The sequence below is a fragment of the Ranitomeya imitator genome, chromosome 3, assembly GCF_032444005.1.
Source record: "Ranitomeya imitator isolate aRanImi1 chromosome 3, aRanImi1.pri, whole genome shotgun sequence".
NCBI lineage: Eukaryota > Metazoa > Chordata > Amphibia > Anura > Dendrobatidae > Ranitomeya > Ranitomeya imitator.
This window is the reverse complement of record NC_091284.1, coordinates 246,751,707-246,776,542: the sequence shown is the minus strand read 5'-3', so window position 1 is coordinate 246,776,542 and position 24,836 is coordinate 246,751,707. Positions and strand designations below refer to the sequence as shown.

Below are 24,836 nucleotides of genomic sequence, written 5' to 3'. Positions count from 1 at the left end.
TACTGATGTACAACGTGAAATACACGATGTAGACTGGGGAAGGACACAGATAATGTGCTCAAAGGGAAAAAAAGAGTTGTTGTGCCAACATCTGGTAAAATTCTTTATTTTAAATCCATTAATAATTTCAATTTTTTCTTTGAGCTCATTATCTGCTGTGGATCCACCTGGTTCTGTGCAAACTGGACTTCAAGCACTAGGTGAGATAGCTTTCTTTTTACTAGATAGGACACAGAACATGGTGATAGAGGGCAGCAGTGACACGTAGACCTATTAGTTCCGAGTTCTAGCAGGTATTACAGGTTTACGTTTTTTATTGACACCAAGTATATTTATATGGCCAAATACCGTCCTGAAACGTACGCAGAGAACAGCTGTAAGCTCTGCGCTAATCTCCGCAGTATCTTCAAATATACAACCAATTTTCAAAGGTTTATTGACCCATCATAGCAGGGAAATGTTTCGTTCCAAGTGTGAAACTTTTTGAAGCAGTGCAATGTTATACAGTTGATATATAAATAGGTGTTTCAATTAAACCACAATTAATATATAGATCCATACATATCCGTACATACAGTTGTGGCCAAAAGTATTGTTATTATCTTCATTTAATTTGTCTTAAATGAAAAACCACAAAAAGAATTGTTCTAAAGCCAAATTGGATATAATTCCACACCAAACATAAAAAAGGGGGTGGACAAAAGTATTGGCACTGTTCGAAAAATCATGTGATGCTTCTCTAATTTGTGTAATTAACAGCACCTGTAATTTACCTGTGGCACCTAACAGGTGTTGGCAATAACTAAATCACACTTGCAGCCAGTTGACATGGATTAAAGTTGACTCAACCTCTGTCCTGTGTCCTTGTGTGTACCACATTGAGCATGGAGAAAAGAAAGAAGACCAAAGAACTGTCTGAGGACTTGAGAAACCAAATTGTGAGGAAGCATGAGCAATCTCAAGGCTACAAGTCCATCTCCAAAGACCTGAAAGTTCCTGTGTCTACCGTGCGCAGTGTCATCAAGAAGTTTAAAGCCCATGGCACTGTGGCTAACCTCCCTAGATATGGACAGAAAATAAAAATTGACAAGAGATTTCAACGCAAGATTGTGCGGATGTTGGATAAAGAACCTCGACTAACATCCAAACAAGTTCAAGGTGCCCTGCAGTCCGAGGGTACAACAGTCTCAACCCGTACTATCCGTCGGCGTCTGAATGAAAAGGGACTGTATGGTAGGAGACCCAGGAAGACCCCACTTCTTACCCCGAGACATAAAAAAGCCAGGCTGGAGTTAGCCAAAACTTACCTGAAAAAGCCTAAGGCTAGGTTCATATTGCGTTAGAGCAATCCGTTTAGCGCCTAGCGCTAGTGGATTGCACTAACGCAATGTTGTTTTATGGGGTCGCGTTAAACGTCCCCGCTCTCGCAGATCTCTGATCTGCGAGAGCGGGGAGCAGACCTCGGGCGCGCCGCGAACGCTGCAAGCAGCGTCCGCTGCGCGCCACAAAACACCGGCACATCGCTAGCGCGTGCCGAAAATGGCAAGCGCTAGTGATGCACGTCACCATTGCTGTTAATGGGCGTGCTAACGGACGCGTTGCACGGCGTTAATTTCGCCGTGCAACGCTGTCCGTTAGCGAGGTCACATTAACGCAATATGAACCAAGCCTAAAACGTTTTGGAAGAATGTTCTCTGGTCAGATGAGACAAAAGTAGAGCTTTTTGGGCAAAGGCATCAACATAGATTTTACAGGAGAAAAAAAGAGGCATTCAAAGAAAAGAACACGGTCCCTACAGTCAAATATGGCGGAGGTTCCCTGATGTTTTGGGGTTGCTTTGCTGCCTCTGGCACTGGACTGCTTGACCGTGTGCATGGCATTATGAAGTCTGAATACTACCAACAAATTTTGCAGTATAATGTAGGGCCCAGTGTGAGAAAGCTGGGTCTCCCTCAGAGGTCATGGGTCTTCCAGCAGGACAACGACGCAAAACACACTTCAAAAAGCACTAGAAAATGGTTTGAGAGAAAGCACGGGAGACTTCTAAGGTGGCCAGCAATGAGTCCAGTCCTGAATCCCATAGAAGACCTGTAGAGAGATCTAAAAATGGCAGTTTGGAGAAGGCACTCTTCAAATATCAGGGATCTGAAGCAGTTTGCCAAAGAAGAATGGTCTAAAATTCCAGCAGAGCATTGTAAGAAACTCATCGATGGTTGATGGTTACCGGAAGTGGTTGGTCGCAGTTATTTTGGCTAAAGGTTGTGCAACCAAGTATTAGGCTGAGGGTGCCAATACTTTTGTCTGGCCCTTTTTTTGGAATTTTGGGTGAAATGATCAATGTTTTGCTTTTTGCTTCATTCTCTTTTGTGTTTTTTCATTTAAGACAAATTAAATGAAGATAATAATACCAAAGAATTTGTGTTTGCAATCATTTTCAGGAAGAAACTGAGTATTATCTGACAGAATTGCAGGGGTGTCAATACTTTTGGCCACAACTGTATGTGCAACTCACATGTGTTCAGTTGTACATAGTATCTCAAGGGACTCATATATTTAATATTATAGACAATAGTGCAGTCACAGTACTGTACATCTTAATTGCAAGAATTTGTCTCATGTGCATACAATTAGCATTTTTTATGACTCACCCCACCATTCATAATATGTAAACGTAAATAGAAACTTCTCAGCGCCGCCTTTGGCTTCCCAAAAGCCCCCAACTCAACCCCTAATTATATTACATGTCATGTTGTCGCCCAAAATACTCAAAAGATTCATCATATGTAAATTTACCTCAAGTACACATTTAAAGGGGACATACACGTATTATGTTCCATAGACCCGTGTCTCTATGTGCACACGTTAGAAAAGAGGTGCAGAATTTTCTGCACAAAATCCGCAGCTCCTGGCAGAATCCGCAGCTGCGGTTTTTATGCGGATTTTGGGCAGTTTTTATGCGGAATTCTTGCGGATTTTGTGTGGATTTTCTGCGGTTTTTGCCACTGCGGATTTTTAACATGGAGGGGTGCAGAAACGCTGCAGATCCGCACAAAAGAAGTGACATGCACTTCTTTGAAATCCGCAGCAATTCCGCACTGATTTTTCCGCACCGTCTGCACAGCTTTTTTTTTCTCATTAACTAACATTGTACTGTACATCACAGTGCGGATCTGCAGCGTTTCTGCGTGGTAAAATCCGCTGCGGACTGCAGCAAATCCGCACCGTGTGCACATACCCATATAGTATAATTAGACTGCATCCCCTTCTAAAAGGGTTGATTATTTTGATTACAATAGACAGAGGAATATATTCGTTTGAGCGATTTTTAAGCAAAGTTTGTATACAAATATTGTGCATTTATTTGAATATATACAAATAAATCTTTTATATGGTGGAGTGAGTCGTTTCGATATGTTTCTTCAAGGTACAAACATCTGTAGAAACATAAAAAATCATTATATTCCAACACTAAAAAATAAAATAAAATCAATTTCTTGTACTACAATACCTTGTATAAGAAATTGATTTTATTTTTACTTTTGTTAGTTTTTGATCATACAATATGTAATATTTACAATATGGCGTGTGACGCTTTTATATACATATAATGCATGCGCATCTATCTATATATTCATCTAGTTATCATCTGTGTATTTCAGAGAGCCTCTATATAATAAATTTGTACATTTATTTCTTTTCTGAAGCAGATCCAGTTTGCAGATGACATGCAAGAGTTTAGCAAGTTTCCAACTAAGACAGGACGCAGATCTCTGTCACGTTCTATCTCTCAATCATCCACTGACAGCTATAGTTCTGGTATGTATGTGGGTATATGTATACATGTGTATATGTGTGTTTTTATATACAACATGTGAAAAAAGTATTGAACATGTCACAAATTTTCTATGCTAATGTATTCCTAAAGGTGTTACTGACATGAAATTCTCACCAGATGTCGGTAATAACTTATCCAATCCACACAGGCAAATAGATCAAACCAGAGATGTCCAATATAATGAGAAATAACAAACATATTAAACACATGAAAAAAGAGCGGTGCAAAAAGCCATGGAAAGTCATGACACCAGCTGAAACCTATCAGTAATTGGAAAACCATTTTGCCTCTTAGTGAAAAATAATATCAACTGATGGCCTATAAAAAGGTGCCCTATTACCATGGTGCCACACAAGAAGCATCTCGTGATGGGTAAAGCCAGTGAGTTATCTTAAGACCTTTACAACCTTATTGTTGCAAAACATATTACATATATATATTTACAGCTTCCAGATACATGTGGGAATTCCCTAACAAACAGGCATTCCTCACATGTATTCAGTGTATCTGGAAGCCGTAAATCATGCAACTGAGGCGATGAAAACTATATCTCCCAGCACTAACAAATACTTGGAGGTCACCCGAGCGTGCTCGGGAAAGCCCGATCAAAGAGTACATCACTAGTTCAGAGCTTTTATATACAGACAAAGGTAACTTAGAAAACTCTGCAGATGACAAAACATCTTTAGGGTGTAGTTATTTGCAAAATTGATATTGTAATACACCAGTCATTAATGACAGAAACAAGGAAGCAAAGTGCTGTAGTCTCAAGACGGTTACTGCAAGTCATGTGCATTGTTCATTTGTTACTTATTACCACTTTGATAATGAACTTGTTGTTAAACAAGAAAAATACCTAATTTACACTGATCACTAGCCTATAATATATTCAGGAGATGAGATTCTGAGGGGGTTTTCCCCAAGCACAGTTTGTTTAAAAAAAATGAGCTTAGCTCACCCTCCCTGGGTCCAGCATTGAGACTCTGCCACTGCTCCCGGTATCTTATTGTGTGCAGCACTGACGTCACATTGGCAGCACTGCAGCCAATCACTGAGATCAGTGGCTTTGCCTGAGTAGTCAGCTCGAGACGCTAAGAGCTGCTGAGTTTACTGATTGGCTGCAGCTCTGCCGATGTAATATCAGTGCTGCCGACAATTACAGACATCGGTACTCAATACTCGACCAGGGGAGGGTGAGGAAGGCACTTTTTTTTTTTTAAACAAAGTGTGCCAAGGGGCAGTTGTTTTCTTAAACTGGAAAACTCCTTTAACTTAGGCTCCAAAGTTTTTGGGATTTCCTTTCCTCGAAGTGTTGGTCATCCATAAAATATAGGCCAGAACTGTTCCCTGAACACTGTGTCTAACGTCTTTTCTACGAGACTTTGTTTTCTAAGGCGCACAGATACAATATAGTCCTGACAACAAATATGGCGTATACTAGATGTCATATTTATGTGTTCTTCTGTTAGTCGCTTCCTACACGGACAGTTCAGATGACGAGACGTCTCCTCGTGACAAGCAACAAACCACCTCGAAAGGCAGCAGCGACTTCTGCGTCAAGAACGTTAAGCAGGCGGAGTTTGGACGGAGAGAGATTGAAATTGCCGAGCAAGGTGACTCCTGATGTTCGTGGAGGAGCAAGGCGGAACCGGAGTAGTTCACACAGAATATTGTTGTATCATTAGGAGAAATCCGTCAGTACTCATCTATTTCTCATTTACAGAAATGACCGCTCTGATCTCCCTGAGAAAAAGGGCGCAAGGCGAGAAACCACTGGCAGGAGCGAAGATAGTGGGCTGTACGCACATTACCGCACAGACTGGGGTGAGTGCGCCGATACCAAAGCTGCAGAAGAGGATGTATTGCTTACTGATGGAGCCATTGCTCCAGCAACACAAATGCTTTATTTCAGTTGGGTTTATTTGTGCTTTTATTCATTTCTTTTTGTCTAAAACTAATAAATTGTACATAGTAAATTACAACTTGAGACCATGCAGATAAAGATTCACTTTCTTAATATACAACTAGTAATAGCAATTTACTTTCCTGAGTTCTTGAAGTCCTGGAAATATTAATATTCGCCTCCTTGTATATGTGTGTGACAGTTACACTCTTCTTTATTTTTAGGTGCTTATCGAGACTTTGTGTGCACTTGGGGCCCAATGTCGTTGGTCCGCTTGCAATATCTACTCAACTCAAAATGAAGTGGCTGCTGCTCTGGCGGAATCAGGTAAGTGACTGCGATATGGGTTTTAAAGAGAATCTGTCAGCAGATTTTACTATGGAATCTGAGAAAAGCATGATGTGCGGGCTGAATGTCTGATTCCAGCGATTTATCACTTACCAGATGGCTTGGTGCAGGTTTGATAAAATCCTGGTTTTCTCTGCTGAAGTGTAGCAGTGCTACATCCTGGTTTTCTCTGCTGTAGTGTACCAGTGCTACATGCTGGTTTTCTCTGCTGTAGTGTACCAGTACTACATGCTGGTTTTCTGTACTGTCGTGTACCAGTGTAACATCCTGCTTTTCTCTACTGTAGTGTACCAGTGCTACATCCTGCTTTTCTCTACTGTAGTGTACCAGTGCTGCATCCTGGTTTTCTCTGCTGACAGATTCCCTTTAAGTAGAGTTTCTGAACATTTTAATATATACACTTTTTGCCTGTTCTCTCACTAGCACTTGTAAAGAATAAAATATAAATGATTACTAATTAATCTATCTAAATGTCTTCAAGAAAAACAGAAATATGTTGTCCATATTTGCATCCCTATTCATAGGTGTTAAATCCCCATCTTAGCCTGACGATGAATTTCCACAAAACATCATAGGAATGCCCTCTTTAATGCCAACTTTGATAAGGCTCTTTTTTTCTGGGGAAATAGCACATAAGACTGTTCACAGTATTACTGAAGTGTGTCAGACAGAAGTCCGCCCAAACTCAGAGCCTCCGTATTTCATTATTTTGAAACCATCTGGGTATAAGCTGCACAGTGCCAGTCTTTGTATATGTGACTGCAGTGTGATGACATGCTGTAATTGGCACGTGACACAGTATGATGTCAGTATGGATTGTACGTCACCACCGCAGTGATCAGTCTGTTGTGGGCATGGCTTCATCATTGCAGCTTAGTATACAAAGATGGATTTCTGCTGGAGTGATGGGGGATTTTTAAAGGTGAGTATGGGACTTTTTCTCATTTTAATACACATACAATACTGTGCAATCATTTTAGGCAGATGTGGAAAAAATGTTGCAAAGTAAAATTGGTTTAAACCAAATCATCAATTCCAGGACTTTTTTTTTCCATGTCACAGGTCATACAATACGGCAAGACAGGGCACAACAATAATTCAGAAGGTAGTTATGCAGCATCAGCAAGGTCTCTCCCTGGCAAACACTTTCAGGCAGATTAGGGTTTTAAGATGTGCTGTTCAAGCTCTTTTGATAAAGCACCAAGAAATGGTTAACGTTGAGGACTGTAGATGAAGAGGTTGATCAAAGAAACTTATGCAGCAGATGAAAGACACATAATGCTTACTCCACTTTGAAATTGGAAGATGTCCACAAGTGCCATCAGCTCAGAACTGGCAGCAGCAGTTGTACCCAGGTACTGTTCTGTAAAGTTAGACCAGAAGTTGTCTTTATAGAAGAATTGCAGTTAAAAACCCTGCATCCAACTTGGAAACAAAGTCCTGTGACTCAACTATGCAAGAAAACATAGGGTACTGGGATGCAGAAAAATGGCAGCAGGTGCTCTGGACTGATGAGTCCAAATATAAAACGTGCCTGTAACAGAAGGCAGTTTATTCGCTATGGGACTGGAGAGCAGATCAAGTACAGTAATGAGTGTCAGGAGGCAACAGTGAAGCATGGTGGAAGTTCATTGCAAATTTGGGGCTGCATTTTAGCAAATGGCATTCTGGATTTGTTCAAGATTAATGATGTCCTCAATGCTGATAAATACATGCAGATATTTATCCATCATGTAATATCATCAGGGAGTCATATTGTTAGCTTTAAATTTCTTGGAGGACAACAACCCCAAACATACAGCTAGTGTCATTAAAAACTTTCTTCAGGCTAGAGAACAAGGATTCCTGAAAGTGATTATATGGTCTCAGCAAAGCCCTGATATCAACATTATCAGGTCTGTGTGGTCTTACATGAAAAAGCAGAAGGATTTGTGCAAACCTACATACACAAGATCTGTGGTAAGCTCTACAAAATGTTTGGAACAACCTCCCTGCCAAGATACTTCAAAACTGTGTGCAAGTGGTCACATCAAATGTTGGTTTGATAGATTTCTCTTTTGTTCTTTCACTCAGGATTTTTATTGATAAACATAAACAATCAACACTTCTATTTTTGAAAGCACTCTAACTTTGCAGCATGTTTTCCTCACCTGCCTTAGGCTACGTTCACACTAGCGTTCGGCTAGTGTGCATCGCGCTAGCGTCGGGCGACGCAGCGGCGACGCACGCGTCATGCGCCCCTATGTTTTAACATGGGGGACGCATGCGTTTTTGCTTGTTGCGTTTTCCAACACGTGCGTCTTTTTTGACGCTAGCGTCGGACCAAGAAAACGCAACAAGTTGCATTTTTCTTGCGTCCGATTTTCGTCAAAAAACGACGCACGCGTCGAAAAACGCAGCGTTTTTGCGTGCGTTTGCACGCGTTTTTCGGTGCGTTGTGCGTCGCCGACGCAGCGGCGCACAACGCTAGTGTGAACGTAGCCTAAAACCTTTGCGCTGTGCTAACTACTAATTCTTTTCAAATATCTATTAATTGAATAAATAATACTATATTCAGTGGCTTGCAAAAGTATTCAGACACCCCCTCCCCCCATCCTGGAACATTTGGTTTGTGAAGCAAACATCAAATAGGATAAAATAACTGAAAACTTCAGTGTGCATAACTATTCACTCTCTAAAGTCAGTACTTTGTAGAGCCTCCTTTTGTGGCAATTATAGCCACAAGTCACTGTGGATAAGTCTCTATGAGCTTTCCAGATCTTGCCACTGGGATTTTTTCCCTGCCCATTTCTCAAGGCATAACTGCTCCAGCTCCTTCAAGTTAGATGGTTACCACTGGTGAAGAAAAATCTTCAAGTCTGATTACAGATTCTCAATTGGATTAAGGTCTGGGACTTGACTAGACCTCTCCAAAATACTTACATGTTTCCCCTTAAATCACTCGAGTGTTGCTTTAGGAGTATGCTTTAGGTCATTGTCTTGTTGGAAGGTGAACTTCCATCCTAGTCTCAAATAACAGACATACTGAAACGGGTTTTGCTCAAGAATATCCTTGTATTTTGCAACATCCATCTTCCCATTGGCTGGGACCATTTTTCTTGTCCTTGCTAACAAAAAAAAAATTTCCACAGCATGATGCTGCCACCTCCATGTTTCATGGTGGAGATGGTGTTCTTGGGGTGATGAGCTATGTTGGTTTGGCGCCATAGATAGTAGTTACCATGGTGGCAAAAAACTTTAATTTAGGTTTCCTCTGACCACAGCATATTCCTCCATACGTTTGGAAAGTCTTCCACGTGTCTTTTGGCAAACTGAAATCTAGCCTTACAATTCTTGTGTGTAAGTAAAGGCTGTTTTTTGGCCACTCTTCCATAAAGGCCACATCTATGAAGTGTGCAGCTTGTTTTGGTCAGCAATCTTCAAGTCTGACCATAGATTCTCAATTGGATTAAGTCTGGGATTTGGCTTGGCCATTCCAAAATATTTACAGTGGCATGTAAAAGTTTGGGCACCCTTGGTCAAAATTACTGTTATTGTGAACAGTTAAGGCCTCTTTCACACTTCCGTCTTTTGCTGTTCGTCGCAATGCGTCATTCCGTGCAAAAAACGCATCCTGCAAAGTTGCCCGCAGGATGTGTTTTTTGCTCATAGACTTGTATTGCCGACGGATCGCAACGTATGGCCATACGTCGCGTCCGTCGTGCACTGGATGCGTTGTGTTTTGGCGGACCGTCGTATCGAAAAATCGTTCAAGGGAACGTTTTTTTCGTGGATTCTGCAATTGCTACCGCGCATGCGCGGCCAGCACTCCGCCCCCTCCTCCCCAAGACTTTACAATGGGCAGGGATGCGTTGAAAAACTGCATCCGCTGCCCACGTTGTCCCGAATTTTCGCAACGTCCGTCGGTACGTCGCTCCGACGCATTGTGACGGCCCTGTACCGACGGAAGTGTGAAAGAAGCCTAAGCAAGTTGAAGATGAATTGAACTTTAAAAGGCCTAAAGTTAAAGATGATACATTTTCTTTATCGCTGACTTGTTTGGAGATCTTCTTGGTCTTCATGGTGTTGTTTGGTTAGTGGTGCCTCTTGCTTAATGGTGCTGCAGCCTCTGTGGCCTTTTGGTAAAGGTGTATATATACTGACAGACGATATGACACTTAGATTGCACACAGGTGGACTTCCTTTCACTAAGCGTGTGATGTATGAAGATAAATGCTTGCACAAACATTTTTTAGGGACTTCATCCTAAAAGGAGTGAATACATATGCAAATGACAATTTTTAGTTATTCAATGCAATAAATTTAATTTCTGGCTATATCTTTTCACTTCACATCACCAACTTGGTCTTGACTCAGAACCCTTATGAATTAGCTCATTGAGGATAAGTCAAATATTTGAAGCTCATGAATGTGACATGACCAGAATCAGCAATCTCTTACGACAACCTCAATTTTCGATGGTACAGCGAGTTTGCACTACAAGCAAATACAAAACTTATGTTCCATCCCCTGATGATGCTGTTAGAGCGGTGAAACATGTTGGGGGGATGCTGATGCTAAGATGTGTTGTCCTATTCTGCCAATATATATTAGCATACCGGGTGCTATACACTTTCTAAATATAAATTAGCAGGAATACTGCACAAAATAACTGCAGACTTCTAAGACAGATTAGGGACAAAACATTTTATACCCTTTGTATATACTTTATTTTAATTAATAGAAATAACAGTTGCATTTTATGGTCTTCAAGTGAGGGTTTATTTGGGGTTCTCCCCAATTTGGAAATTATATATGTACAGTATATATATATCCCTCCAAAGACCACGTTAGCTCCTCCATTATTTTTATTATAAAGCATGGTTTACATTTTCATTTATAAGCTGGCCTGGTTAAGACTGTCATTTCTCTGACGTGCAGACCCAGATTACACTGTCTTCGCCTCTTAATAATATATTCAGTAAATCACTTGTAGAGGATGTTCAGGGAAGTTTTCCAAAGTTTTGCAAAATTGGACAGCTTTTCTTGGGTCTCTAGACTTAAACGTTTTTTTTTCTGTACCCTGACTAGCCCCCCATGACTAGCTCCCCCTTTTTTTAACTTTTTCTTCTTTATTTACATTCTCATTTTTGGAATTAAATGTAATCCTGTGCACTCTGCAGGCTGTTTTTTACAGCCAAATCTCAGCTCTGAAAATGTAGGGTGGCAAGTTGCACAGATGTTTTTGGTCTCAGTATTGCAGTCACCTTGAAGTCCTTCCCTAACAGTAGGGTAAGCCTGCCAGGAATGCCAGGTAGCATGATCCAAGTACTTGCCTGCACAAAGTCCATGTAAACTAAGCAGAACAGTGGCCGCATTGTGTAACCATCTGAATGTTGTTTTTATAGCTTGATATTCCCGTCTATTGGCTTTAGCTGGGGGAAAACCTGACTTTCTCTTAATTTATCGATGTGCCAAAGGGAGTGCTTAATGAAGCATTGTGAGAATAACACTTAATCCCTTCCCTGTTGGCATACTTTGCTATTCTGTTCTTTCTCGATCTAATCAACAATTAACTCTGATAAGGTAGACAGAGATTTTTTTCTGGCATCTGAAGTATTTTGGAAAATTAGTTGAAAAAAGGTGACGTTTCTATTTTATGCCCTTGATTTCGCAGCCAATTTTCATTTTACGTTTGTATTTTTCTCGCCCTCTCTTCCAAGCTCCATAACTTTTATTTTCCTGTCGATTTAGCCATGACAGGGTCAGGTGTTGTAGAATAAATAGTAATTTTGTATATCGACATTCATTTAACCATGCAATGAAAAACGGGGAAAAAAAAGTTCAGATTAGTTGGTGAAAAAACAAAATTCTGTCACTGTTTTTTGAATTTTGTATTTATGGTGTTCACTGTATGCTAAAAATGACCTGGAGACTTCATTCCCAATACGATTGAGTTTGTGTAAATGTTTTTTCTTTACATGCTAAAAATAAATTCAGACGTTTGTAAAAAAAAAAATAAGTAATACAATTTTGATTTGTGTCTCTGTTTTTCAAGACCTATAACATTTTTGTTCTGTCGATTGAGCTGTGTGAGTGATTGTTGGCAAGCTGATGGTTTTGTTAATACCAATTTGGGTTACATACAGTGGGGAAAATAAGTATTTGATAAACTGCTGATTTCGTAAGTTTTCCCACCTACAAAGAATGGAGAAGTCTGTAAAGATTATCGTAGATAGACTTCAACTGTGAGAGACAGAATCTAAAAATAAAAAAAACAGAAATTCACATTGTAAAATTTTTAAATAATTAAATTGCATTTTATTGCATGAAATAAGTATTTGATCACCTACCAAGAATACTGTGTAATGCTGTGTCTGACCGTGCAGGAACATGGTCTAATAATGCCACATCTCCTGGGCAGGGGAGGATGCAAAAAGAGAGTATACAGACATTACTTTAGGGGGTCACAGCTGCTTCTTTCTGTGAGGTAAGACATTACCAGTTTTTTTTTAAATATTTTACTTCAAAGAAGGAAGCAGCTATGATCCCTTGCTGTAATGTCTGTATACTCTGCTTTGCTTCCTCAACTGCCCAGGAGATGTGGTATGATAAGTCCATATTCCTGCACGGTCAGACACAGCATTACACAGTACACAGCAGTGGCACATTTATAAGATTATCTCAGCACAGGAACATATTTTTTAAACCCATCCAATTATTATTATTCCAAGACCTATTGATTAAAATTAAATTTGTTCATGGAAAAAACCCTTTTAAGAAGGGGTTGTCCAGTATAGACAGCACCTTTTAATTCTTGTTCAAAATGTTTGTGTAAATTGGGTTGCACGGGTTAAACTAGAAGATACAGAAGGCCTCATGACTCAACTAATATCCTCTGGGCCACTAATAGTTATTCGTTGATTCATTTCCAAGAGGAACAACCAAGAAATAGCATAATGAAGAGCTCAAAGTAGAGTGGCACTCAATTTTTTATTTTATGTTATGTGAACCAATTTATTCTAAGGGTAAGCTTTCTTTAATATCTTCTCAACCAATGACAAAAATGTCCATCACAGTTAGGACGTTGTCAGATGGACATATAACACTGCTGGCGATCGCAGTGCGCAATCAGGCCGGCGGCTCTGCTGACCCAAGCGTGACAGCTTCATAGAAATACATGATGCCATCACGCTCTGGCCAGGAGAGAGGCCGGCCAGTCCGTGCACTGCGATGTGATCATCAGCCGTCTGACTGCGCCTCTTAGTCTCAATATACTGGCGTTTACTGCCATAGCCGCCAGGATAAGAGAAGACTCCAATCCCTGCAGTGAACCTCATCATTGCCTCCATCAAACATGATGGCAGCACTGTACCTTGTAGCCATGATCACTACAGTTCCAGCAGCTGCCACCACCATGCAGACAGTCCTAGGTCTAGCGTCTAGCAAAGGTCCCTAGGGCTGGCTGGTTCATGTGTCTACCTGTTAGGGCAGCTACAATGTGATAGCATGCAGAAGTATGCCACCATATTGTTAGGAATTGTGTGTTTTTATGCTTCTACCTTGATATGGAATTCCTTAATTTTCCATATCCCAAAATCCCTAGATCTCATTCATTGACCTCTACACAAAACTCCGAAACATTATATAATTTGGGATGATAAAAAACGAAAAACTAAAATTATTTTCCTTAAATCCAAGAATAGGAATAGGCTGGCCCTTATGGGATCAATAATGCATTTTTCATATACCATATTTAGGTTTTAAAGTGTCAATGTAGGCTTACACATGATCTGACACTCGGTGTGAATAAACGGCAATGCGGAGACAACCGGCCATAACCCAGCAATGTCAGATCGAGTGGCTCAGACTGCTTGGACAATTCCTCTAAAAATGTTACCGTACTTTACTATAAGCAGAGAAAACTACTAAACCGTAGTACATGTTGACTTCACTTTGTACAAAAAAATCAACATGAAAATGTATTTTTTACTCTTGTTTTCCCCATATTTCTGTAGGTGTTGCAGTGTTTGCGTGGAAAGGAGAATCAGAAGATGATTTTTGGTGGTGCATTGATCGCTCAGTGAATGGTGATAGTTGGCAGCCAAACATGGTACTTGGAAGCTCCTTCTTTCATTTAAAGAACGCTATCGATTGTATTTCATGTAACAAGCAGAATTATTAAACCTCACGTCACTGCAAGCTTCTGTTTTTCTTAGATCCTGGATGATGGAGGAGATTTAACTCATTGGGTCTATAAGAAATACCCAAATGTTTATAAAAAGATCCGCGGTATTGTGGAGGAGAGTGTGACCGGTGTGCATCGGTAAGTTTATTACTTGCCCTGACACTTACTAATGATAATGCTTGCAGCTTCTGATATGATCAGGGGACATCCAGAGACTATAATACATGATGCAGTGTAAGATAAGTTGATTTGTAAGGGAGCTATACAGGAACAGGTACAGGTGAAGGCGTACAACCAAAAACCGCTAACCCACGGCCCATCCGCATGATAGTTTGCACAAGCGGCAATTTATGAGTCTATATACCTGATATGATTGCCTGCAAACTTTGTATGCATATACCCAGATGTCCCTGTGCATTATTACAGGGTTGAACACTACTCGGACAAACCTTTCTTAAATACTATATTCCCCAGTGTAAAATAAAATAACAGGTACTCACCTCCCGCACCGAGGGACACTTCTTTTGGACGACAAGGTTCTTCTTAAGGAGATGTGAGAACTGCAACCCATTAGTGACCATTGATTGGCTGCAGCGCTCATGTGGCATAACAGTGTCAAGCAAACAAGGAAGGACGCAGTGCTGACATCCTTACATCGGCGCCAGTGCAGGAAGAGAATGTGTTATTTTTGTTTTATACTAGAGAATATATTTAAGAAGGGGTCTATCCAAGTAGTGGAACAAGGAGACCCTAAACACTCACACTCAAATAGGCTTTATTGGCAGGACCAAAATACATTTAGTGTTGCCAAAGCAAGGAAAATAGATGTGACAGGGGAGGGGATTGGGGATTATGGGAATGGGGTGTTGGGGACACAATTTGGGAAGTAATAAATAACACTATGCATTGTACAGCATGCCTTCTCTGGATAACTAAAAGCATGTTTGTGTAAGTCTATAGACAGCCTCAGATTGAGGAAAGGTGGTCATATGCTTTTAGTAACATTTGGTTTAGTCGAGCGTGCATGTGTTTTCAATATTCTGAACAAGAATCTGCATTTTATACACATGGCCTGCTAAAATTGCTTCAGTAAATGTAAGTCTCTAGAATGTCTGTCCATCTGTAAAAGAATCTATCACCAGGCCACCTGACAGCAGCATATAGTAGGGGCAGACACCCTGAATATAGCACGGAGTCACTAGCTGTAGTTTTGATAAATCACTGTTTTATCTACTGCAGCTTTGCTAGTCCTCTCAGTAATGGCTCCTGCTGTGCAGTCCTTGATATGCATAGCTCTGGCTTATCCTGTGCACCAGCACTGTTTAGTAGCTTTCTATAAATCACATTGTAGCCAAAAAGCAGTTAATAAATATTACCACTGGGGTTACATAGAGCTCATCATTGAAAGAACTAGCACATAAAGCAAAGATTAGAGTTATATGAAAAAGTTTGGGCACCCCTATTAATCTTAAGCTTAATGTTTTATCAAAATAGTTTTTTTTGCAACAGCTATTTCAGTTTCATATATCTAATAACTGTTGGACACAGTAATGTTTCTGCCTTGAAATGAGGTTTATTATACTAACAGAAAATGTGCAATCTGCATTCAAACAAAATTTGACAAGTGCATAAGTATGGGCACCCCACCAGAAAAGTGACATTAATATTTAGTAGATCCTCCTTTTGCAAAAATAACAGCCTCTAGTCACTTCCTGTAGCTTTTAACGAGTTCCTGGATCCTGGATGAAGGTATTTTTGACCATTCCTCTTTACAAAACAATTCCAGTTCAGTTAAGTTTGATGGTCGCCGAGCATGGACAGCCCTCTTCTAATGATCCCACAGATGTTCAATGATATTCAGGTCTGGGGACTGGGATGGCCATTCCAGAACAGTGTAATTGTTCCTCTGCATGAATGCCTGAGTAGATTTGGAGCAGTGTTTTGGATCATTGTCTTGCTGAAAGATCCATCCGCTGCGTAACTTCAACTTTGTCACTGATTCATGAACATTATTGTCAAGAATCTGCTGATACTGAGAGGAATCCATGCGTCCCTCAACTCGGTGCCGGCATTGGCCACACAGCCCCAAAGCATGATGGAATCTCCACCAAATTTTACTGTGGGTAGCAAGTGTTTTTCTTGGAATGCTGTGTTTTTTGGCCGCCATGCATAACGCCTTTTTGTATGACCAAACAACTCAATCTTGGTTTCATCAGTCCACAGGACCTTTTTCCAAAAAGAAATTGGCTTCTCCAAATGTGCTTTTGCATACCTCAGCCGACTCTGTTTGTGGCGTGCTTGCAGAAACGGCTTCTTTCGCATCACTCTCCCATACATCTTCTCCTTGTGCAAAGTGCATTGTATAGTTGACCGATGCACAGTGACACCATCTGCAGCAAGTTGATGCTGCAGCTCTCTGGAGGTGGTCTGAGGATTGTCCTTGACTGATCTCACCATTCTTCTTCTCTGCCTTTCTGAAGTTTTTCTTGGCCTGCCACTTCTGGCCTTAACAAGAACTGTACCTGTGTTCTTCCATTTCCTTACTATGTTCCTCACAGTGGAAATTGACAGGTTAACCTTCTTCTAGTGTTAGGGTCGTGACTGACCCGTTTTAGGTTTTAAATGCATACAAATTCTACATACATTTGTTTATTGCATCAAGACTTTTTGACTTTTTCAGGAACTTATTGTTAAACAAAATACAATAAAATAAAACTATTTTACTAAATTGTAAAATGCTCTTATTAAAATTATAACATTTGTGTTGTTGGGGTCAATTTCGACCCAGGTCTAAATATAAGAGTAAAAAAACAATAATAAGTCCCAAAACTGAACTCATAAACACAATATAAACCAACAGCCCACAGCCAGCTCTACCTCCAACAACTTGAGATAGGGACATGTCCAGGCATGTATGGCCAAATCAGCTTAGAGTTGGTACTTTGCAGAGTATAGTTTATATTATTCCCTTGAGGTTCATTTGACAATCCTTTTTATATTGAAAATGAAGGGGATGCTCTCAAATGAAAGGCCCACGGGTCCACAACAAAAATATTAAAATCAATCCTTCCATGGATGAGAAACCCTAACAAGGTAACTAAGAGATAAGAAACAAATTGGATCATAAATAACTTTTTAGGGTATCCTAGGGGTTATTTAAGACATGGGTCAAAACCGACCCGTTAACATAAGAAAGAGTAACAGAAAGCTAACACTAGAGGAAGGTTAAATCTCTGAGACAGCTTTTTGTATCCTTCCCCTGAACAACTACCGTATTTTTCGGACTATAAGACGCACCGGACCATAAGACGCACCCCAAATTTGGGGTGAAAATTGCAGAAAAAAAGATTTTTTTATAAGATGGGGGTCCGTCTTATTGTCCGAATTTACAGTATCTTACCTGAGGGCTGGCGGTGGCAGAGCAGGGTCACAGGAGGCAAGGTGTCGGCAGAGGTGGGGTGATGCTGGGATGAGGAGGTGCTGGGATGAGGAGGTGCTGGGATGAGGAGGTGCTGGGATGAGGAGGTGCTGGGATGAGGAGGTGCTGGGATCAGGAGGTGCAGTGAGAGGTATGGCGTGAGAGGGGTCCCAGGCTTACCGTGCAGGCAATGCAGGCTTACCGTGGCGGCAGAGGTGCGGTGGCAGAGGTGCGGTGGCAGAGGTGCAGCGGCAGAGGAGGCGCAGTAAGCGGGGTCCCTTTCCCCGGTGTGGTGATGCAGCAGCCCGGTAAGCAGCAGAGCCGGGTGAATCCTGTTGTTATCGGTGGGCGCGGCCATCTTCCTGAGGCCGCGCGTGTGCAGATGAAGCGCTCTGCTTCCCGGGGCTTCAGGAAAATGGCCGCGGGAGGCCGCACGTGCGCAGATGGAGATCGCGGCGGCCATTTTCCTGAAGCCCCGGGAAGCAGAGCGCTCCATCTGCGCACGCGCGGCCTCAGGAAAATGGCCGCCACCACCGATAACAACAGGATTCACCCGGCTCTGCTGCATACCGGGCTGCTGCATCACCTCACCGGAGAAAGGGACCCCGCTTACTGCGCCTCCTCTGCCGCCACACCTCTGCCGCCACACCTCTGCCGCTGCACCTCTGCCGCTGCACCTCTGCCACCGCACCTCTGCCGCCACGGTAAGCCTGCATTGCGACTATTAGACGCACCCCCCATTTTCCCCCCTTTTTTGGGGGGGAAAAAGTGCGTCTTGTAGTCCGAAAAATACGGTATGTTGAATAATCTTTGTTTTCAGATCATTAGACAGTTGTTTTGAGGAGCCCATGATGCCACTCTTCAGAGGAGATTCAAACAGGAGAACAACTTGCAAGTGGCCACTTTAAGTACCGTATATACTCGAGTATAAGCCGACCCCCCCTAATTTTGCCACAAAAAACTGGGAAAACTTATTGACTCGAGTATAAGCCTAGGGTAGGAAATGCAGCAGCTACCGGTGAATTTCAAAAATAAAAATAGATGCTCCATACCTTTCATTATTGCCCCATAGATGCTCCATATAAAGCTGTGCCACATATAATGCTCTGCACCGTTCATTATGGCCCCATAGATGTTCCATATAAAGCTGTGCCACATATAATGCTCTGCACCGTTCATTATGGCCCATAGATGCTCCATATAAAGCTGTGCCCCACATATAATGCTCTGCACAGTTCATTATGGCCCCATAGATGTTCCATATAAAGCTGTGCCCCATATATAATGCTGTGCACCGTTCATGGCCCCATAGATGCTCCATATAAAGCTGTGCCATATAGAATGATCTGCACCGTTCATTATGGCCCCATAGATGCTCCATATAAAGCTGTGCCCCATATAGAATTCTCAGCACCTTTGATTATGGCCCCATAGATGCTCCTTATAAAGCTGTGCCCCATATACAATGCTCTGCACCGTTCATTATGGCCCCATAGATGCTCCTTATCAAGCTGTGCCATATAGAATGCTGCTGCTGCAATAAAAAAAAAAATCACATACTCACGTCTCTTGCTCAGGACGCCGGCGCTTTCAATATTTACCTGCTCCTCGTGCGGCTCTGTCTCCAGCACTGACGCTTAGCAGAGGGCGTGCACTGACTTCGTCACCGCGCCCTCTAACCTGAGCGTCACTGCTAGAGGATGCTGCAGACGGAGCCACACCAGAGCGAGGAACAGGTAAATATCGCGCAGCGCTCCCCTCCCGTATACTTACCTGCTCCTGGCGCGGTCCCTGCAGTCCCTGCTTCTCCCGGCACTGCATCTTCTTGCTGTATTGAGTGGTCCCAGTTACCGCTCATTTTCAGTCATGAATATGCGGCTCCACCTCTATGGGAGGTGGAGCCGCATATTCATTTCTGTAATGAGCGGTGCCATGTGACCTCTCAATACAGGAAGAAGATGCAGCGCCGGGAGAAGCCAGGGACTGCAGGGACTGCGCCGGAGAAGGTAAGTATAACTAGATAGCCCCTGCTCCCCCTCCCCTGCCGACCCCCAGGTATGACTCGAGTATAAGCCGAGAGGGGGACTTTCAGCCCAAAAAAATGGGCTGAGAATCTCGGCTTATACTCGAGTATATACAGTAGCTTTTCTCATGATTGCATACACCTGGCTATGAAGTTCAAAGCTCAAGGAGGTTAGAAAACCAAAAAAAGTGCTTTAGTAAGTCAGTAAAAAGTAGGTAGGAGTATTTAAAACAAGAAAATGATAAGGGTGCCCATACTTATGCACCTGGCAAATTTTGTCTGAATGCAGATTGCACATTTTCTGTTAGTACAATAAACCTCATTTCAAGGCAGAAACATTACTGTGTCCAACAGTTATTAGATATATGAAACTGAAATAGCTGTTGCAAAAAAAACAAAACAATTTTTATAAAACATTAAGCTTAAGATTAAAAGGGGTGCCCAAACTTTTTCATATAACTGTACAGTCATGGACAAAAATTTTGAGAATGAGACAAATATTAATTTTTCCAAAGTCTACTGCTTCATTTTTTCTAATGGTAATTTGCATATACTCCTGAATGTCAGAGTGATCAGCTTAACAGCAATTACTGTACTTGCAAAGTCAATATTTGCCCAGAAAATGAACTTTAACCCCAAAACACATTTCAACATCATTGCAGTCCTGCCTTAAAAGGAGCAGCTAACATCGTTTTAGTGATTGATCCATTAACACAGGTGTGGCGATCAATCAGTCATGATTAAGTAAGAATGACACCACTGGACACTTTAAAAGGAGGCTGGTGCTTGGTATCATTGTTTCTCGTCAGTTAACCATGGTTATCTCTAAAGAAACACGTGCAGCCATCATTGCACTGCACAAAAATGGCCTAACAGGGAAGAGTATCGCAGCTACAAAGATTGCACCTCAGTCAACAATCTATTGCATCATCAAGAACTTCAAGGAGAGAGCTTCCATTGTTGTCAAAAAGGCTCCAGGGCGCCCAAGAAAGACCAGCAAGCGCCAGAACCGTATCTTAAAACTGTTTCAGCTGCGGGATCGGACTACCAGCAGTGCCGAGCTTGCTCAGGAATGGCAGCAGGCTGGTGTGAGTGCTTCTGCACGCACTGTGAGGCAGAGACTCTTTGAGCAAGGCCTGGTTTCAAGGAGGGCAGCAAAGAAGCCACTTCTCTCCAGAAAAAACATCAGGGACTGACTGATATTCTGCAAAAGGTACAGGGAGTGGACTGCTGAGGACTGGGGCAAAGTCATTTTCCCTGATGAATCCCCTTTTCGATTGTTTGGGACATCTGGAAAACAGCTTATTCGGAGAAGAAGAGGTGAGCGATACCACCAGTCTTGTCTCATGCCAACTGTAAAGCATCCTGAAACCATTCATGTGTGGGGTTGCTTCTCAGCCAAGGGAATATGCTCACTCACAGACTTGCCTAAAAACACAGCCATGAATAAAGAATGGTACCAGAATGTCCTCCAAGAGCAACTTCTCCCAACCGTCCAAGAGCAGTTTGGCGCCCAACAATGCCTTTTCCAGCATGATGCAGCACCTTGCCATAAAGCAAAGGTGATAACTAAATGGCTCATGGAACAAAACATAGAGATTTTGGGTCCATGGCCTGGAAACTCCCCAGATATTAATCCCATTGAGAACTTGTGGTCAATCATCAAGAGACGGGTGGACAAACAAAAACCAACAAATTCTGGCAAAATGCAAGCATTGATTATGCAAGAATGGACTGCTATCAGTCAGAATTTGGTCCAGAAGTTGATTGAGAGCATGCCAGGGAGAATTGCAGAGGTCTTGAAGAAGAAGGGTCAACACTGCAAATATTGACTTGCTGCATTAACTCATTCTAACTGTCAATATAACCTATTGGTACTCATAATATGATTGCAATTATATTTCTGTATGTGATATAAACATCAGACAAACACTAATAAAGACCAGAGGGCAGCAGATCATGTGAAAATATAATTTTGGTGTCATTCTCAAAACTTTTGGCCATGACTGTATATCAAAACTACAGCAATCAGCTCAGTAAGTGACACAGGACTGGAATCAGGGTCACTGACCTTATTGTATACTGCACTTAATGGTGCCAAGTAAAAGTACAGAATTTCACATTGTTACCAATTATTTTTCAGATACTATTTAAAAAAATAAGTTTTAGTCTTCTTGGGAAACTCTTCAACCACTCTGCTAGCTAGCTAGCTAATAAAATGATTGCCCAAAGCAAACCCCTTAATGCTCCTTTTCCTAGAACATATCCATGTTTGTGAAATGGTATTTGTTACGTCTTTGTGCAATATGTGTGCCTCTTAAATACAGTGAATGAGAGAATCTTTTATATACTTTATAACTATTGAACAATATACTTTATGTATTTCTACAGCCTGTACCAGCTATCCAAGGCTGGTAAGCTTTGTATTCCTGCCATGAATGTGAACGACTCTGTCACCAAACAGAAATTTGATAATTTATACTGTTGTCGTGAGTCAATACTGGACGGGTAAGAAATTTGTGATGGTACATGATGGTAAATCCCAGTAAGTTTCAACTAGAGCCATAATATGTACCTAAAGAAAATATAACTGCCTAAGGGTAAGTTCACACAGGACTTTTTTGCTGCGTATTTTTGCTGTGTTTTTTTAATGCTAATTTAGGTGCATTTTTGGTGCGTTTTTTGGTGCGTTTTTTTTCTCTTTTTCCAGGCTAATGTCCTTGGATTTTCAGCAGCAAAAACGCAGCAAATAATGATACCTGCGTTTTTGCTGCGTTTTTTTCAACACCCATTCAAGTCAATGGGTGAAAAAACGCAGCAAAAACGCTGAAAGAAGTGACATGCTCTATGTAAAAAAAAAAGAAAAAAAACGCAGCAAAACACAAAATACTGATCAAACAAAAAACCAATGTGTGTGCATGAGATTTCTGAAATCTCATAGGCTTTACTGGTACTGTAAAAAGCAGCTGAAAATTAGCATAAAAAAGCAGCAAAAATACGCAGAAAAAAAGTCCTGTGTGAACGTACCCTAATAGAGCATTCATTGACAATCGATCATGTTCTCGTACTTGAATGGCATGAGTATATGTAGTGTACCCCTATGTGGAAGGACGTAAAATACTGCAGTAGTGGAAGTATATATTAAAAATGCGGTCTTTTTCTGTTACCCACTGCTGTGATTGCGCTGCTCCCTTTTTGGGAACACTGAGAAGTGATGTGATGTCTACTGAACAGGGAACACTGTAAAAGTTATTTTCTAAAATTTATTTAATATCATAAATCAACTTCTGCTCTGTGGTAAAAATAAATCCTGCTCTCTTTTGCATGTACCCTTTATTCTTTATACACCAGAAACCAAATTATTATGCAAATTGAATTTAAATATCATATATCCTAAAGATGTAATTTTTGGTTTTCCAAATAAACTCATGGATGGTATTATGTCTCATGGCTCTTTGCATCACTGAAATAAATCAAAAAAATAATTTGCCAGGTGAGTCCTCTCAAGGGACAACTACTTAAGAAGGGTGTTCCACATTATTAAGCATGCCACAGGTTTCAAGCAATATGGTAAAGAAAAAGGATCTCTCTGCTGCCGAAAAGCGTCAAATAGTGCAATGCCTTGGACAAGGTATGAAAACATTAGATATTTCAAGCGTGGTCATCTTACTGTGAAGAGATTTGTGACTAATACAGAGCACAGACTGGTTCGTGCAGATAAAGGCATAATGAGGAAGGTTTCTGCCAGACAAATTTATCGGATTACGAAATCAGCTGTTAAAATATCATTACAAATCCGCATCAGGTATTTGAAACTGTTGGTGCCTATGAGGTCCCACAAACCTCAATGTGTAGGATCCTCCAGACACTTGCAGCTGTGCATAAACCCACTATTCGGCCACCAATAGCAGTGCTCAAAAGTAGAAACGGTTGAAGTTGACCCAGACATAGATGAGGACTGGTTTTAAAACAGTTGTGCTTACTGATGAGTGCTGTGCAACCCTGGATGGTCCAGATGGATGGAGTAGTGGATGGTTGGTAGATGGCCACTTTGTCTCAACAAGGCTATGACATCTGCAGGGAGTTGGCGGAGTCATGTTTTGGGCTGCAATCACGAGGATAGAGCTGGTAGGCCCCTTCAGGGTCCCTGAAGGCATGAAAATGACCTCCGCAAAGTAAATATAGTTTCTGACTGACCACTTTCTTTCATGGTACAAAAAGAAGAACCGTGCCATCCATAGCAAAATCATCTTCATGTATGACAATGCACCATCTCATGCTGCAAAGAATACCTCTGAATCATTGGCTGCTATGGGTATAAAAGGAGATAAACTCATGGTGTGGCCACCATCTTCCCCTGGCCTCAGCCCTATAGGGAACCTTTGGAGTATCATCAAGAAAAAGATCTATGAGGGTGGGAGGCAGTTCACATCAAAACAGCACTCTGGGAGGCTATTCTGACATCCTGCAAATAAATTCAAGCAGAAACTATGTAAATCTCACAAGTTCTGTGGATGCAGGAATTGTGAAGGTGATATCAAAGAAGAGGTCCTATGTGAAAATGTAACTTGGCCTGTAAGATGCTTTTGATTGATAAAGCTTTTGACTTCAGTAAGGCTGTGTGCACACGTTGCGTTTTTTTCGCATTTTTTTCGCATTTTTCCCGATTAAAACGCTATAAAACCGCAAAAAAAAACCGCATACAATAAGCATCCCATCATTTAGAATGAATTCCGCATGTTTTGTGCACATGATGCGTTTTTTTCCGCGAAAAAATCGCATCGCGGTAAAAACCGCAGCATGTTCATTAATTTTGCGGTTTTTTTTGCGGATTTCCCACTACAAAATGCATTGGGAAGTGTCCGGAAAAAAACGCGGCAAAACCGCAGCAAAAACGCAGCAAAACGCATCAAAACCGCAGCAAAAACGCATGCGGTTTTCTTGCGGATTTCTTGCAGAAAATGTCCGGTTTTTCTCAGGAATTTTCTGCGAGAAATCCTGAACGTGTGCACATAGCCTAAAAGTGACCTCTTAATGCTGCAAATTCAACAAATGACCATTTTCAGTTCTTTACAACCTATAACATGTTTGGAAACTCTGTTGCGCATAATAATATGGAACAGTGCATCTTGAGTGTTTTAG

General features: G+C 41.4%; 1 protein-coding gene across 3 annotated transcripts in view; it reads left to right on the top strand.

The window, feature by feature from the left end:
• The window catches only part of AHCYL1 (adenosylhomocysteinase like 1), an 82,337-nt gene that overhangs the window by 31,186 nt on the left and 26,315 nt on the right, over positions 1–24,836 (top strand). For 2 of the 3 annotated variants that reach the window (XM_069756321.1, XM_069756323.1), the window contains exons 2-8: positions 3,705–3,816; positions 5,305–5,448; positions 5,559–5,659; positions 5,963–6,065; positions 14,084–14,178; positions 14,285–14,391; positions 22,086–22,202. In XM_069756321.1, coding sequence (XP_069612422.1) covers positions 3,705–3,816; positions 5,305–5,448; positions 5,559–5,659; positions 5,963–6,065; positions 14,084–14,178; positions 14,285–14,391; positions 22,086–22,202 — 779 coding nt within the window. The remainder of the gene's footprint in view (positions 1–3,704; positions 3,817–5,304; positions 5,449–5,558; positions 5,660–5,962; positions 6,066–14,083; positions 14,179–14,284; positions 14,392–22,085; positions 22,203–24,836) is intronic. The other variant, XM_069756322.1, reaches the window with a different exon arrangement.